This window comes from Capsicum annuum, chromosome 11 (genome assembly GCF_002878395.1).
Source record: "Capsicum annuum cultivar UCD-10X-F1 chromosome 11, UCD10Xv1.1, whole genome shotgun sequence".
Taxonomy (NCBI): Eukaryota; Viridiplantae; Streptophyta; class Magnoliopsida; order Solanales; family Solanaceae; genus Capsicum; species Capsicum annuum.
The window spans coordinates 49,307,348-49,322,919 of record NC_061121.1 but is presented as its reverse complement, the minus strand read 5'-3'; the positions used below and the strand labels follow the sequence as shown (position 1 = coordinate 49,322,919).

The 15,572-nt window shown below is 31.0% G+C and overlaps 1 protein-coding gene across 3 annotated transcripts; it reads left to right on the top strand.

Annotated features, from left to right (window-relative positions):
• The first annotated feature begins 238 nt into the window (after positions 1 to 238).
• Positions 239 to 14,955, top strand: LOC107848550 (WAT1-related protein At5g40240). Of its 3 annotated transcripts, none has more exons than XM_047399646.1 (8): positions 239 to 350; positions 827 to 996; positions 12,606 to 12,668; positions 12,756 to 12,869; positions 13,273 to 13,492; positions 13,836 to 13,994; positions 14,113 to 14,261; positions 14,612 to 14,955. In XM_047399646.1, exons 2-8 carry the CDS (start codon positions 827 to 829, stop codon positions 14,763 to 14,765), a joined length of 1,029 nt encoding a protein of 342 aa, XP_047255602.1. In that variant the 5' UTR covers positions 239 to 350; the 3' UTR covers positions 14,766 to 14,955. The 3 variants fall into 3 exon arrangements, with proteins under 3 accessions (XP_047255602.1, XP_047255603.1, XP_047255601.1); XM_047399647.1 differs by lacking the exon at positions 239 to 350 and adding an exon at positions 386 to 474; XM_047399645.1 differs by lacking the exon at positions 239 to 350 and adding an exon at positions 584 to 724.
• Positions 14,956 to 15,572: the final 617 nt, after the last annotated feature.

Genomic DNA, 15,572 nt, shown 5'->3' with positions numbered 1-15,572 from the left:
TAAAAAAAGTATTTTACCGTTTATTATTTCGATGGACGTCTATATAATCTAAAAGCCAATAATCTTAATAACCATATAATACGTAAGCCTTATATCCAATGACAATTTTTTTTGCGAAAATTACAATGTTTTTTTCTTAAATTCTATCCAATAATATCACTAAATTATAGTGAATGGAGTAATAATTAAAAAAATATTTAAAAAAACAGTAAGGACGAAAATGTAGATAAGTGCAAGACTATAAGTGATTGAAACACCGCCAGCTCACCAACAACGATTGTAGTGCATATGTGCAAGACTATAAGTGATTGAAACACCGCCAGCGCACCAACAACGATGGTAGTGCAGTAGTAAGTCCTTCATTCTTAACTGAATTTTAGGTTCGAGTTTCCTATATGGAGTCACCTTTATTAGGGAGCCCCTCTCCCAAAATAGAATTTTTCGTCGCAAATTTAAATTTAATTGAACTCTAATGTAAGTACCAAACATCGAGTGGAAAAAAACACCACCAATCCATTCTACCGTTGTCAAAATAAAAAAATGAAATGTCATGCAAGTTGAGATTGAAGAAATAAGTAAAATAAAGAAGCAAATCAAGAATACATTAAAAAAAGACAAATAAAAAACTGTCATCGATGTATACGTTAGCCGTCCAATAAGCTATGCTATTCAATTGGATTCCTTCAAGGAAAACTCATTAATTATTGTGATATTTTATAAAAAGGTTTTCAGCAGAAAGTTGGTTGTTCACTTTGCAATGTTGTGTTTAGTTGTGTGAGCCTCTTCTTGCCATAATTGACGAATTCGTTTTTCCATATATCAATAGATGGAAGTGATTCCATATATGGCGATGATAGCTGCGCAATTAGCACAAGTTGGATTAGCAGTGGCAGCTAAGGAGGCAATGTCAACTGGCATGACTACTTTCACTTTTACATTCTATTCAAGTGCCATTTCAACTCTCATTCTTATTCCACTTTCCATCTTCCTCCATAGGTATGTATATCATCTTTCTAACATCTGCATCAACTTCTTGGGTTGGTTAAAGGAAATCCATAAATAGCATCAAATCGAAAAAAATATCAATAATTAGTGATTTAATTTACTTGGTTTGACTTGATGTTGGAAAAGAAAACACCATCATGGGTGTGTTCGGTATGGATGAAAATATTTTCTATGAAAAATTATTTTCTAAAATAAAAAAGAGATTTATCACTTTTATTTTTGTGTTTGGTACACAAGTAAAAAATGTTTTCCTAAAATCATTTGTATATCTAACATGAAACAATGAAAAAAAAATATGAATAGAGTGGAGAGTATTATATGGGGAGGGAGAGAGCAAGGGGTTGTGGTGTGGGTGGGGTGGGACTGGGGCTGGGTGGGAGATAGGTAGGGATAGGGGTGAGTGGGGTTGATGATTTTGAGAGAAGAAGGACACAATTTTGGTGATTTTTTCTATTACTATTAAAAAAGTTATTTTTTATATTGTTAAAGAGTTTGTTTTTGTAAAAAGAAAAATCAAACTTTTTCATTAATCGAACATAAGAAAATATGTTGAACATTTTCATTATTCATGTTTCTTGTAATTTTTTATTAAGTGTTTATAAAATTATAGCCGATAAACATTTAGTAACTTAAATCAAATAATGTTTATTTTAATAATTTGATTAAAAATGACTTCATAAAAATGATTTTATAATGTCTTAGCTGTGTATCTGATTCTTCTTCCTTTTATTTTTTTCCGTCCTTCATCTCAACTTTTGTTTCTTTGTATGCCACTCTTTCCATCATTGTGTATCAAAAATACATGTATCTCACATTGACAAAGTTGTATTTGTGCATAAATATTTGTATCCGTGCGTAGATATTCTACAACTTGAATATCAGATGATGCATCTTTTTGCATAAATATCTACAACTTGAATATCAGATGATGCATCTTTTTGCATAAGAAAATATACATGTATACTCTCCAACTTGAAAATCAGATGTTGCATCTTCTGTAGTAGATATATATACACAGAGGCGAACCCAAAATTTGAAGATAGGGGGTGCACCATTATGTTTAACTTCTGATGATCAACTTATGACTTGTATTGTTGTTTGTCGGAATGACATCGTATTTTCGTTGGCACTTGGCCGCTGATGATGATGGCTGCGTGAGTATTTTCAGGTTGTGAAATTTTTCCTTGGCTTGGAGCTTGGAGTGAATTTTGAGGAAAATAATTTAGTTTAAGGGATTTGGGAATTGGGGGAGAAAAATACGTGTGGGCAGTGGAATTGGGAATTGGGATTTGAGAATAGAACATTCCATGGGTTATTAATTTAATTAATTATTAAAATAATAGTATGGTGGGTCAGATCTAATGACGCGCACAATTGAGCGTAGAACCAATGCACCAAGAGTCCAAGACACAATTTGATATTGAGGGTACAATCTATTACATTAACCTTATTTGGATATCTATATATATATATATATATATATATATATACTTTTTAAAAAGTTACCGGGTGCACGTGCACCCTCACGGTGACACGTGGATCCACACCTGTATATACATGTATCTGTGCGTATACTCAAAGTAAAAGGGGGTCAAGAACGTGGGAAGTGTGTCGATCAATATCAAGAAATCATAAGGACACCGCAGTTCGCTGGAAAATATAAGATTGGTCGGATCAATGAACGAGAATCATGAGAGCACTAGAGTTCACCAAAAAATATAAGATCCGATCAGAACATGGACATGCACACCGTCCAACAGTATGAGAGCCCTCATTAATGGAGGAAAGAAAGAGTAGAACGAAGCCACAGTGGTGTTGTGGTGGCGGCGATCAGAGGCGATTCTAAGATTTGTAAATCATGCATGGTTGCACCACTACAATAAAAGAAGAAGAAAATGTATTAGGTGGTAATCGAACCCTAGATCTTAAAATAAATAGCTTAACCTTTAGCAACGTGCACTACTTTGTCTTTTTATAGCAAGAATACCAACAGATATGTTATAGTACTTATTTTAAAACTTATATACATACAATACCTAATTTTATGAAAAAACTACAAATTCACGTGCTCCAAATTTTGGTCTTAAATTAGCTGTGGTTCGTCGAGAAATTGAGAAAGAAACAAAAAAGAATTAGAAAAAAATGAGATTTGAGATTGGAAATGGTCATGAATCCTCTTTCTTCTAACCATTCCCTATTATAAGTGACTGGAAGTTTTCCATCACCATAAACTTTAGATGGGATTTGAAGTTTTAGTCTAGATTTAAGTAGGGTGAGAGAAACAAGGGAGAAAAGGAGCAAAGAGGCAGCTAGAGAAAGAGAGAGGAGAGAGATGCTAGGAAGTGTATCTGAGTTGAAATTTGATAGGAAATTATTAACTGTTGAGAGAATACGTAATTATTTTAAAGTGGAGAGAAATTTAGTAATTATTGTAAGAATGTTTGATTATTTACCTAGTTTTTCATTTAACATTTAAACATAACTGCTCCTTTTAATTTTAATTAATTTCTTTTGGCAAATTTAAAGATTGTCTATGTGGTTGATTTACTCAAATATTCGTTTTAGGTTACCCTTTAAATTTTGTTCTTATTTTTGAATGTTGTACAAATATAATCCTGGATATAAAGTATCATTTTTCTTGTTATAAAATAATAAAGAACAAAGAAAAAGAGTAGAGAGAGAATAAAGAGTAATTCTTATTTCTTCTCAGGATGAGAGATCATAAGATTGTAAATACAATAAACAAAACCCCTCTATTTATAGGGGAAATTTACTCCTAGTCTGAGCAAAAGACAGATGCCTCAAATCTTAATAGATATCAAAGTAGATCTTGATAGACATTCACTATAATGTAAATACATTTATAACACTCCCCCTTGAATGTCTAGATAGGTAATGTGCCTCGTTAAAACCTTACTAGAAAAAATCAGTGGGATAAAAAATCTAGTGAAGGAAAAAGAGTACACATTTCTAACAATACGCATATCAGTTGCCTCATTAAAAACCTTACAAGGAAAACCCAGTGGGACAAAACCTCGTAAGGGAAAAAAAGTACAACGCCTATTAACTCCCCCTAATGAGAACATCCTTGAACCTTTGCATCCCAATCTTGTACACCATCTTCTTGAAAGTTGCAATTGAAGGAGACTTGGTGAATAAAACAGCCACATTGTCACTTGAACGAATCCGTTGCACGTTAATATCACCATTCTTTTGGAGCTCATGTATGTAGAAAAGTTTTGATGAAGTGTGCTTCGTTCTATCTCATTTTATGAATCCATCAAGATGTGTTATGTATGTTGCATTATTTTCGTATAAAATTGTGGGTACATTGTCACATTTCACGCCATATTTTTCTCGAATGAGGCGTATCATGGATCTCAACCATACTCATTCTTGACTTGCTTCATGAATAACTATTATCTCATCATGGTTTGATAAAGTGGCTAGATAGACTGCTTTGTATATCTCCAAGATATGGCAGTATCCCCACATGTGAACACATTATATGTTTGAGACCGAGATTTATGCGGGTTAGATGAGTACCCAACATCAACATGACCAGTAATATCGGGACTACAACCTTTAGAATAAAATAAACTCATGTATATTATCCCATTTCAATGTCTCATAGTAGGAGTAAAAATATATTTTGCTAACAAATTGACTGAAAAGGCTATAGGCCTTGTAGTATTTGTAAGGTATATGAGTGCAACAATTGCACTAAGATATGGTACTTCATAACCAATCTAATTCGATATATTTCAAATTTCAGCAAATAATCTATTGCTTTGAAAACTCTCAAAGAGTTCCAATGATGTTCAAGCAATAAGCTTATACAGTATAAGGATTATAAATAAGTTTCCCAGAAACTTTTATATGCTTCAAGCAGTTTGAATCCTTAAAAGTTTTCACATAAGTTTTGTCAAGTGACAATATTCTACATTTCATGAGTGACATCTTCAAGCGTCTGGACTGCAAATCAAATAAGTTTTACGCTTATCAAAATGCATCCTTTCATGTCACTTGATAAATGTTTCTACGTCAGCATGCTTAAATAAACGTAAAATTCAAATCCTCATAATATTTCACAATATTGCGCCAATATTGTGTCAAAGATATTGATGATATATCATTTCGTATCGGTTCACAATGTGACATAACATTTTGAGATCTCATCACTTCATTATTTTCAGGTACATGAACCTCTCATAAGGTTTCATGAAGTTTTATGTCGTAGGCTCTTTAAGAGCACATTGCCTTCTTATCATGATTATTTGATCCTTATCCTTTTCTAGGATTATTTCATTTGGAACCGATTGGTCTATCATGCTTCACGCATGCATAGACTTTATTCTTTAAGGACACAAAATAGGAGCACTTGCAGCTGAATATGAGATGCTTTTGGCATTTGACTTGAATTATCTTTTGAATGAGGATCTGATGATAATTCCTAACATATTTCTTAGCTACTTATAATCTCCCCCTTATGTTAGGAAAACTAACATACATCCTCCATCTTCTTTGAGGAATCCATCTTTGTGAATTATGGTATATTCATTAATAGTGTACCGCACATCAAAATTATTAAATAGAATAGTTGGTTCATGACCTTGAACCAATTGTGGGAGAAGAAATAATCATAATTTATTGGTCTATGCATACAAGTTTTATTGTATGCAACATATCATATTTCAAACCAACACATGAAGCTTTGTTCTCATTAGTGATGGTTTAGCTATTTATCGAAGGCATTCACTGCCAAACCATCATCATCAAGATAACTTTCTTGATTGCACAATCTGAAAATTATGTTCTTAACTCAATTTTATTGAGCAAACAACTTTATGAATGTCAAACTGCAGGTTGACAATAAATGTACATGTGATCATCTTATTGATGCATCTTTTCAACATATCACATGATAGGTGAACAGGCTCATATTCACTTTTTATATTTTTCAGATTTAAGGAATTCAATCCCAACATTAGTTGGCTCAACCAACTTATCATGAAAACAAACGGCATAAACAATTCTTGAAGAATCTTCTAGTTCTTTAATACATATCTAATATTCAATATGCGTATCTTCGAGATGTCACAATCATTCATATTAATTTATGAACTTTTATTCTAGTAAACTCCAAGTTTACCATGACATATACTTTTTTTCTTTAGTAAGTTTTAGATTTACTATTACATGAATAAATTTCAGATTTACTACTTTAGAAGTAGATTTCGAAATAACTCTTCTCAGTTATTCTGCCTCATTAAGAGATGAGTTGTGATACCATTACAATTAAGTACACGTTTGTATTAATAAGATTCTCATTCCCTAGGAATAGAATATAATCATGTCTTAAGCCTATCAAATTATGATAGCTTATAACATCTTTCAAGATTTTGCTACTTCAAAAGAAAATCGAGGCATACATATGATGTAGAGAATTTTTCTCTAGCATATCTTATAATCATATAAGCGTGTGAAAATATCATTACTTTTGATGATCATTATCATATTGTCTCTCCACACGTATATTCGTGTATTCAATCACTTGTCTTCTTTTAGACATATTATGCACTGCTACCACATACACCTCAAGAATGAAGTAAGTTATCATATTTCAGACTTATCATATATTGCTACCACATTCACTTCATGGAATGAAGCATATTCAATGGGTCGAATTTCATGACTTTTCATTAAATACCCATTATTTTGCCTTAGCCATCATAATATCATCAATATGGTGTATTGAGATTCAAATTCAACATCTTATCCATATAAAGGCGTCTTAGGCATGAATCAATGGGACTTGAACCCAACATCTAACCCAGTGTTTGAAACCAACCATACAATAATAAGATTATACAACTACACAAATTGAACGATGCATGAAACTTTAGAGCTTGAAATCAACTTGCCAATATATTAGCTTACTGTCAGGCATCGTTATCAAAATCATAGTGGATCAATAATTTTTCTTTTAACTTATTAGGAAAAGAAATCTATCACTTATAGATAATCACAAATCAAAAGTCATTGAAAGTCACGTGAAGGACACAAAGGTTGTCACCACACTTAGTATTATGCCATCTCCTTAATTTATTATTCAAATAATCTTTTACTTATGATCAAAGGAATGCAAAAGTCAATGAGCCTTTACAGGAAATTCTTGGACAAAGTAAAGATCTACCCTAATATACACTTTATTGAAATGTTTTTACCGTTGCCACAACTCATCTTAGCATTATCACTATATAATATTAAAATCTCACGTGCACATCAATAATTGAAAAATCACAAGGCTATAGATTATTCACGACGAACGCTATTGCCCACTGCAACACCCTATTCATATTAAAACAAATCTCAGGTAGTACCGGCAGCGGGACAAACAAGTAATCATATATATACCAACATATGTTTTTCATTTGTTTAGACGAATTCAGAATGACAGTGCATAATTTTGAAACATATTAAAGTTACAAATTAATCTCATAACAACACAAACCTCTTGAAATCGTACAACCTGTAAGGCAATGGTTGGCGTTTTTGGCTAATTCCTCAGTTGGTTAGAGAATCGTGGTACAACCTGATTTACTAGAGAAAGATTTTCTCCATCTAGTCAGTAGTCTAAAGCTCGTGTTGATAACGTGTTTTAAAATAATAAATAACAAAGAAGAAAAGTAAAGAGAGAATAAAGAGTAATTCTTATTTCTTCTCTTGAGGAATGAGAGATCATAAGATTGTAAATACAATGAACAAAACCCCTCTATTTATAGGGAAAATTTACTCCTAGTCTGAGTAAAAGACAGATCCTTCAAATCCTAATACATATCAAAGTAGATCTTGATAGACATTCATTATAATGTAAATACATTTATAACATTTTTAATATTTTCCTCAATTTTACAGACATGATATTAAACATTTTTGTCTAACATTTTCTTCTAAAATTTTTAATTTCTTCAAAAGAGTATTTTACCCCTTAACTTTTTGCTACCTTTGATGATTCAAAAACACAATTTTAGAGTTGAAAGTAAAGAATGTTTACCATCTTAGCAACTCATCTTATCTCACAAAAATATCTTTTAAAACGTGACATAAAAAGTTCATAAGTTATTTAAAAAAAAAGGAAGAGGAAGAATCATGAGAAGATTTAGGTAAAATGTCACATTGAAAACTTATTTTGGGAAATAGACACCTTTTTTGGTTTGACCTAATCTTTTAGGGTTTTGTGGGGTATGGGTTAAAATGTTTTAAAAAAAATCTTTTGTCACCCCTTATATATTTATTAAATACTTTTTTAACCCCTCTTTTCTATTAAATATCAAAAGCTTTTTCTCTCTCCTCACTCCCACTCACAAAACCATGGTCATTTCTCTTTCCTCTTACCCCAACTTTCATTTTTCATTTTTATCTTTTCTAAAGCTCTAAGATCTTTCATCGTCCACTTTAAATAATTTCTCTTTATCTCCCGAGTAATTTGTTTTGCATGTTGTTATTTTTTTTTGCTTTTTTTTTTGTTTTAGTTTGTGGCAATTGAATTCATTTGGGAGATTTTTTTTTTTTTTTGAGAAAAAGGAATTGATTTTACTGATTTTTTTTGTTTTTAAGTTGGTAATGGTTTGATTGTTGATGAATTATGATTGTTCTTGACGATTGCATGGTGAAATTTTTTTGCGAATTTAGTCGGCTAATGGGCCAAGAAATTCAGATGTTATTCTATTAATAGACCGTTCGGTTGATTAGGTATTTGTTTGGTTTGGATGAAAAAAACTGAAATCTTTTTAAAAAATGAAACTTGAATTTACTGAAAATCTGTATTTTTAAGTTGACATTTGTTTGATTGTTGATTGATTATGGTTGTCCTTGTCGATTGCATGGTAAATTTTTTTCGCAAATTTAATTAACTAATGTGCCAAAAAAATTGGATGTTGTTCTGTTAATAGATCGTTCGGTTGATTAGGTATTTGTTTGGTTTGGATGAAAAAACTGAAATCTAACTTGATTTTATTAAAAATTTGTATTTTTAAGTTGATAGTTGTTTGATTGTTGATGAATTATGATTGTCCTTGTCGATTATATGGTGAAATTTTTTCACGAATTTAATCGGTTAATGTGTCAAGAAATTTGAATGTTGTTCTGTTAATAAACCGTTCGTTGATTAAGTATTTGTTTGATTTGTATAGAAAAAAATGAAATCTTTTTAAAAAGTGGAACTTAATTTTACTGAAAATCTATGCTTTTAAGTTGATATTTGTTTAATTGTTGATGGATTATGACTGTCCTTGCCGATTGTATGGTAAAATTTTGTTTGAATTTCATCGGTTAGTGTGCCAGAAATCTGGACAATAAGAACAAGTTCATTTATGGTCCTAGACTTAATAGACTGTAGTCGTCTTCTTCTTACCTGATTTTCATGCAATACTTGATATCACTTTTTCAACGACCACCGAAATTATGCAACGGATTAACGCTTTGGAACAAGCTAAGGAGTGTTTCAAATGAGAAAAAGAGACATTGATATTGTTGAATCAAATGAGAAAAGGATGAATAAATGAACATGGAGGAGCTAAAAAAAGTCATGTCATTTATATAGTAGGGTTACCAAAAAAGTGACCATTGGAAAAGGTCTAAAGAATATTTACGTCTTCTATAATCGATTATCAAGGTTTACTATAGAATTTACCATTGTATGCCTGAAAGAGTTGTAATTTTAAACAAGACATAATTGAAGCTTCTTAAAATTGACAAAGTAAAAAAAGAGATTGAAGAAATACTAGACTATGCAAATTATTTATTAAATACTGACACCGTTATTGATTTCTAAACACGATAGAAAGATTATCAATTTTTTGAGAAGTTGATTATTCACCTACTCATAGGTCTAGGATCAACTATCTGAATATATGGACAAGTTAAAATAATGACAAAAAAAGAGAAATTAAATTAAATTAAATTAAATTAAAATATGACAATTAACACCTTTCAAACATTGTAAAACAATTTAGATATATCAATTGTGACACCAAATCACTTTTGAACATGATCAAGTGATATTTAAGGCATGCTATAGTCGTAAATCGATGAGATAAGACTAAAAAGGAAAGAAATAAAATAAAATAAAATAAATAAGCATCATTCAAGCAATGCAAAACAACTAGATATCATCAAATGAGATTAGACGTGTCTAATGAGTATTAAGAAGAGTGATGTTTGTGACTTGTGGGCGTTCATGATAGTGTTTGAGAATAAGTAGTCCTTCTCAATGCAGACGTTTGTTATGAGTAATTGATTGTTACTATCATTTCTCTTTCTTATACTTATTTGATCTAGTGTGCAATTATTTTGTACTCTCATATGATAATATTTAGTCACTTTTCATTGCTTGAATGATATTATTTTATTTTATTTTATTTCTCCCTTTTTTAGTCTCGTCTTACTTTTCACTAGACTCAATTGGTCGATACATGACTGTTAATTTAGTCTAGTATAGATGCATACATTTATATATAATATATGCACGATATTTTTGTATGTCTAGCATCAATCATCTAATTCTATTGACAAGTAAGACGAGACTAAAAAAGGAGAAATAAAATAAAATAAAATAAAATAAATAAACATCATTCAAGCAATGAAAAATGACTAAATATCATCATATGAGAGTACCAAATAATTGAACACTCGATCAAATGAGTATAAGGAAGAGTGATGATAGTAACAACCAATTACTCAGAACAAACGTCTGCATCGAGAAGTATTACATGTTCTCAAACACTATTTGTCCCATGCACCCACAAGTCACAACCATCACTCTTCCTTATGCTCATTAGATGCGTCTAATCTCATTTGATGATATCTAGTTGTTTTGCATTGTTTGGATGGTACTTATATATTTTATTTTATTTTATTTTATTCTTTTCTTTTTAGTTTCATCTCACTGGTTTACGACTATAGAATGCCTTAAATATCACTTGATTATGTTCAAAAGTGATTTGGTATCACAATTAATGTATCTAAATTGTTTTACAATGTTTAAAAGGTGTTAATTTTTATACTTTAATTTTATTTAATTTAATTTCTATTTTTGGCCATTATTCTAACTTGTCCATATATTCAAATAGTTGATCATAAACCCACGAATTGGTGAATAATCGACTTCTCAAAAAAATGATAATTTATCTATCATGTGTAGAAATCAACAATTGCGTTAGTATATAGTAAATAATTCGCACAGTCTAGTATTTCTTCAATCTTTTCTTACTTAAAATTACATAAACATTCTTATTCTTGAATGTTTGTCCTACACAATAATTATTGTCGTCCGAGAAAGAGTGGCTTCCTTGTGGCCCAAACTGTCCGTCCTCACCTCCTCCACACTCCTTTTCTTCATAATCTTCACTATTATCCCATTCATCACCACCCATGCAATCGTTTTTCGTTGACGTATCATCCACTGCCAGGGGAGAAGGTGGGGGTTGGGCTGATGTAGAAGCTTCTTCCCAGGACCTTCCGATAACTTTAACCTGCAATATAGGTCTGGAGTTATCAGAATCAATGCAAAGCATGTGTAATTTTATGTGTCTATCATTCCTTATGAACGTTGGATGGATTTTCCCCCTCTCGTTCATCAAGTAACTAATTATCACCTCTCTTTGATCACAACTTAATTCAACGCTCTCCATTATGCTTTTAACCATATCGACTTATGAACCATTGCGACGAAGGGAAATAGACACTGTCTCCTTAAACGCGATTTTCCAAATCTAACATTTAGGAGTCTCCTCCTATTCACCAGAAAATATATCACCAACAACCACGTAATCTATAATAGACATGATATACCTCGATAATAGTATTTAATAGACTTGAATAGTGGTTTATGTGCCTAGACTTAATAGACTGAAGTCGTCTTCTTCTTATCTATTGGCCGTACAGTGCACGATCGACCCTTTTTCGACGACCACCGGAATAATCTGATGAATTTCATCTTACAAACAACCTAAGGAGTGTCGGAATGTTGCTATTGAGCCAAGAATCGATTTTAAAATGTGGGACTGATTTTCAAGCTTTTTGTATGAAAATGAAAAAAAATTGAAGCTAAAAATAAGCAAAAATGGCTTAAAACAATGGAGATAATGTCATTTTCCGATGAATGCTGAAAAATTCGACGAAAAATGTTTGAAAAATGGTCGAAAAATTAAGGAAATGGCGCTAAAATTGGTTGGTTGGTAGTGGATTGGTTGAGAAGGTTTGGGATATATTTTTTCTAAATTAATTATCCAATATTTATATTTTTGGACATGAACTAAAATGTAGTTTTAAAAAAATTGGGACTGAAATAGAGAAGGGACTAAAATGTGTATTTTGTAAGTTGTATGCTAGGGTTGCATTTATTTTTTGTGGTCTCACTAAAGTGTCTATTTTTCTAATTAAAAAAATTTGGTATCTAAATGTCAAAAAGAAGTTTGGGAAATGACCTTTTAGCCAACTCCCCAAGAATCATTTATTGAAGGGACAGACAACCTACAAAAATTTCAGTGTACTTTGCCCTTTTATTTATTTATTTATTTTCTTTTTGGGTAGTGCAGGTCAGCTCTTCCACCTCTTTGGCCTACCTTTCTCTATGGATTTTTCTTGCTTGGCCTGTTGGGGTATGTAAATGTAAATTTGTGGCTCTAACTTATAAGCAATTCTATTATTTTGAAAAAGAAATGACTCTTAATAGTACACTATTGCAGTTTCTTGATGCAAGTTCTTGGACTTCTTGGACTTCAATATTCCTCTCCATTACTTTCCACAACAATAATGCAACTTAGTCCAGGTTTCACCTTCATTCTTATCGTCATTCTCAGGTTTTAAACTTAAATCATCTTTCTTTTAACCTATATATACTATTAAAGTTTTCAAAATTGTATCTAGGCATAATATATAAACGTGCCCTTTTACTTGGCCTCAGCTGACTCAATTTTGAGCGTGCACAAGTAGGCACTTAAACTTGTATATATATAGTTGAATAAGTAGATACATACGTCTTACGTAGCATAATACGAATCAGTTGCCACTTGTGCACATGTAGGATGTCTCGTAGCATGCGCGAGTCTACTTATTCAATTTTATATAATTTGAAGTGCCTACTAACAAAATCCCACAGTTGGAAGGCATAGATACCAACCGAGACCACATTGAAGGACACATTTATATATTATGCCTTGTATCTGAATATTCAACTTTTGTACTCTCTAATTTTCTTTTTAGGATGGAAAAGTTTGAGAACAAGAGTTTGAGCACAGTGGCCAAAACTATTGGGACATTGGTATTAATAATTGGTGCACTTGTTGCAACTCTATATAAAGGTCCTCAAATTTTTGGAATTGGCCCTTTGAATTCAATATTAACAACTCATTCTGATTGGGTCATTGGAGGTTTGCTCACAATGATTTGCTCTCTGATTGCTTCTGTGTTTATCATTTCACAGGTAGGTAGAATTGTCAATAAACATAATACTAACATGTCCAATTCAGATGACATAGTTCGAAGTTTGAGAGTCGGACAAGAAAATCATTGGTCGTAATTTATTTGTATGTCCTTTAAATACTTTACATTGTTAATTCTTGAGACTTATAATATTTTTTAAACATGCAAATTATTTTTAAAAACCTTAAATAATGTATGTCCGAATGCACAATCAAAATTAACAAATTTAACCCTCAAAGTTCGAACTATGTCATACAAGTTAAGACAGAGGGAGTATTATTTTTAAGACAGGTTATAAAGTTAAATTAATCATAATCTGTTTTCCTATGTTTTATGTTTTGCAGGCATTTGTGCTGAAGAAATATCCAACAGAGCTGATTTTAATGTTATTTTATAGTTGCTGTATTGCAATTTTATGTGCCATTTCTTCTTTAGTTACTGAAAGAGACAGGAATTCTTGGAGTTTAAGCCCTCGGAGCAGATTAATGGCTCTCCTATACTCGGTAACTAAGTGGGATTCATGATTTAAATTTAATGAGTTAGATATTTAAAGTTTTATACTGAACACGTTATACTTTTGAAATAATGAGTTCGAAATTTAATGTTTATTGGCTAATGCAGGGTTTATTTGGAAATGTATTCCAACTATGTATAGGCTCATGGTGTATAAAGAAAAAAGGACCTTTCTTTATTGTCGTGTTTCAACCATTAGGCACCGTGATCGCTTTGGGTGCCAGCATGTTCATGGGTGAAATTATCTATGTAGGAAGGTAAATCGCACATGTTTAAGTCTTCATTTGCATTCTATTTGTGTTTCTTTTGTTACATTTTGTGAGTCTTTTTCTAATATATACGGTTAGGGATGGATTCAAAATTTTGAATTAGTAAATGCAAAAACCAATGTTACAATATCGTTAGTGTCGTCGTTAGATCTATTCCCTGATTGATTTGAGAGCGTTTGTACAAAATTTGTCAGCCAAATAGGAGAAACCAAGTGATTGTTTCCCCAACTTAATGTTGCAAAGAAAAATATATCACTAAATGGATTAATGTAACTGTTATAGTTTTGGTGAAAGAAAAAATCATTGACCATCTTGTTTATTGACATTTGTTTTTGCAGTTTGGTGGGATCAATCATCATTGTAGTTGGATTTTTTTTAGTGATATGGGGAAAAGCTAAAGAATGGAATAAGGAAGAGAAGGGCTTGGAATCAAACAACAAGATGCCATTATTACATGACAAAGTTAATGATGATCGTAAGGTTAATGTATGAGACCAAATCTTTGGTATTATATTGCCTTGTTTATGAACAATTACATTGCATCTTTATGGAGATCAAACGATTTCATATGTCAAATATGACAACAGGATTTTGGTTTAATAATGTTCACACATTCAAGATACACTATAAATTTGTTTAAGGCTTTGTTTTATTAATCGAAAGCACAATGCATGAAGTGTAATTTGTATTCGTCAAAACGTTATTTAGTGATTGTATTTATATAATTTGTTTAATTTAAGAAAATTGCTTATTTGAGAATACCTTTTTTGAAATAAGCTTTTTAGAAAAGTGCTTTTAAAAATAAGCAATTTGTGTTTGATAAATTTATTTAAAAAGTGTTTCTGATAAACAAATTGTGTTTAGATAACTTTTTTTAAGAATGCTTTTTTGAGACAAATGACCAAAAAAGACATATACTAACAGACTTTTACTATTAAAATCAATTTATATAGAAAATTTATTTTAACTATCTATTATAATATTTTTAATTAAAATTTTATTTTTATTTAATTAAAAAAGTACGTACTCTAAAAATTTTCAATCAATATTTATATACATAAATTCATTAAAAATATTAAATAATTATATATTACTTAAATAATTTAAATATTAATTAAAAACATCAAACAAAAATGAATAAGCAATCATCATATTCATATATGTACAATACATGTCAACAAGTATGTCATTTTTTCATGAATTAGTTGTTTAAGATTAAATAGTCAAATTTTTTTTGCAAACACTGTCAAAAACCATTTAATCTTATAACATAATTCATTTGTCATTTGTTATCATTAA

Coding starts and splice junctions, on each gene's coding strand:
- LOC107848550 (XM_047399646.1), top strand. CDS start 827: ATGGAAGTGATTCCATATATGGCGATGATAGCTGCGCAATTAGCACAA. Junction 997..12,605: donor CTTTCCATCTTCCTCCATAG/GTATGTATATCA, acceptor TGGGTAGTGCAG/GTCAGCTCTTCCACCTCTTT. Junction 13,493..13,835: donor CTGTGTTTATCATTTCACAG/GTAGGTAGAATT, acceptor TATGTTTTGCAG/GCATTTGTGCTGAAGAAATA.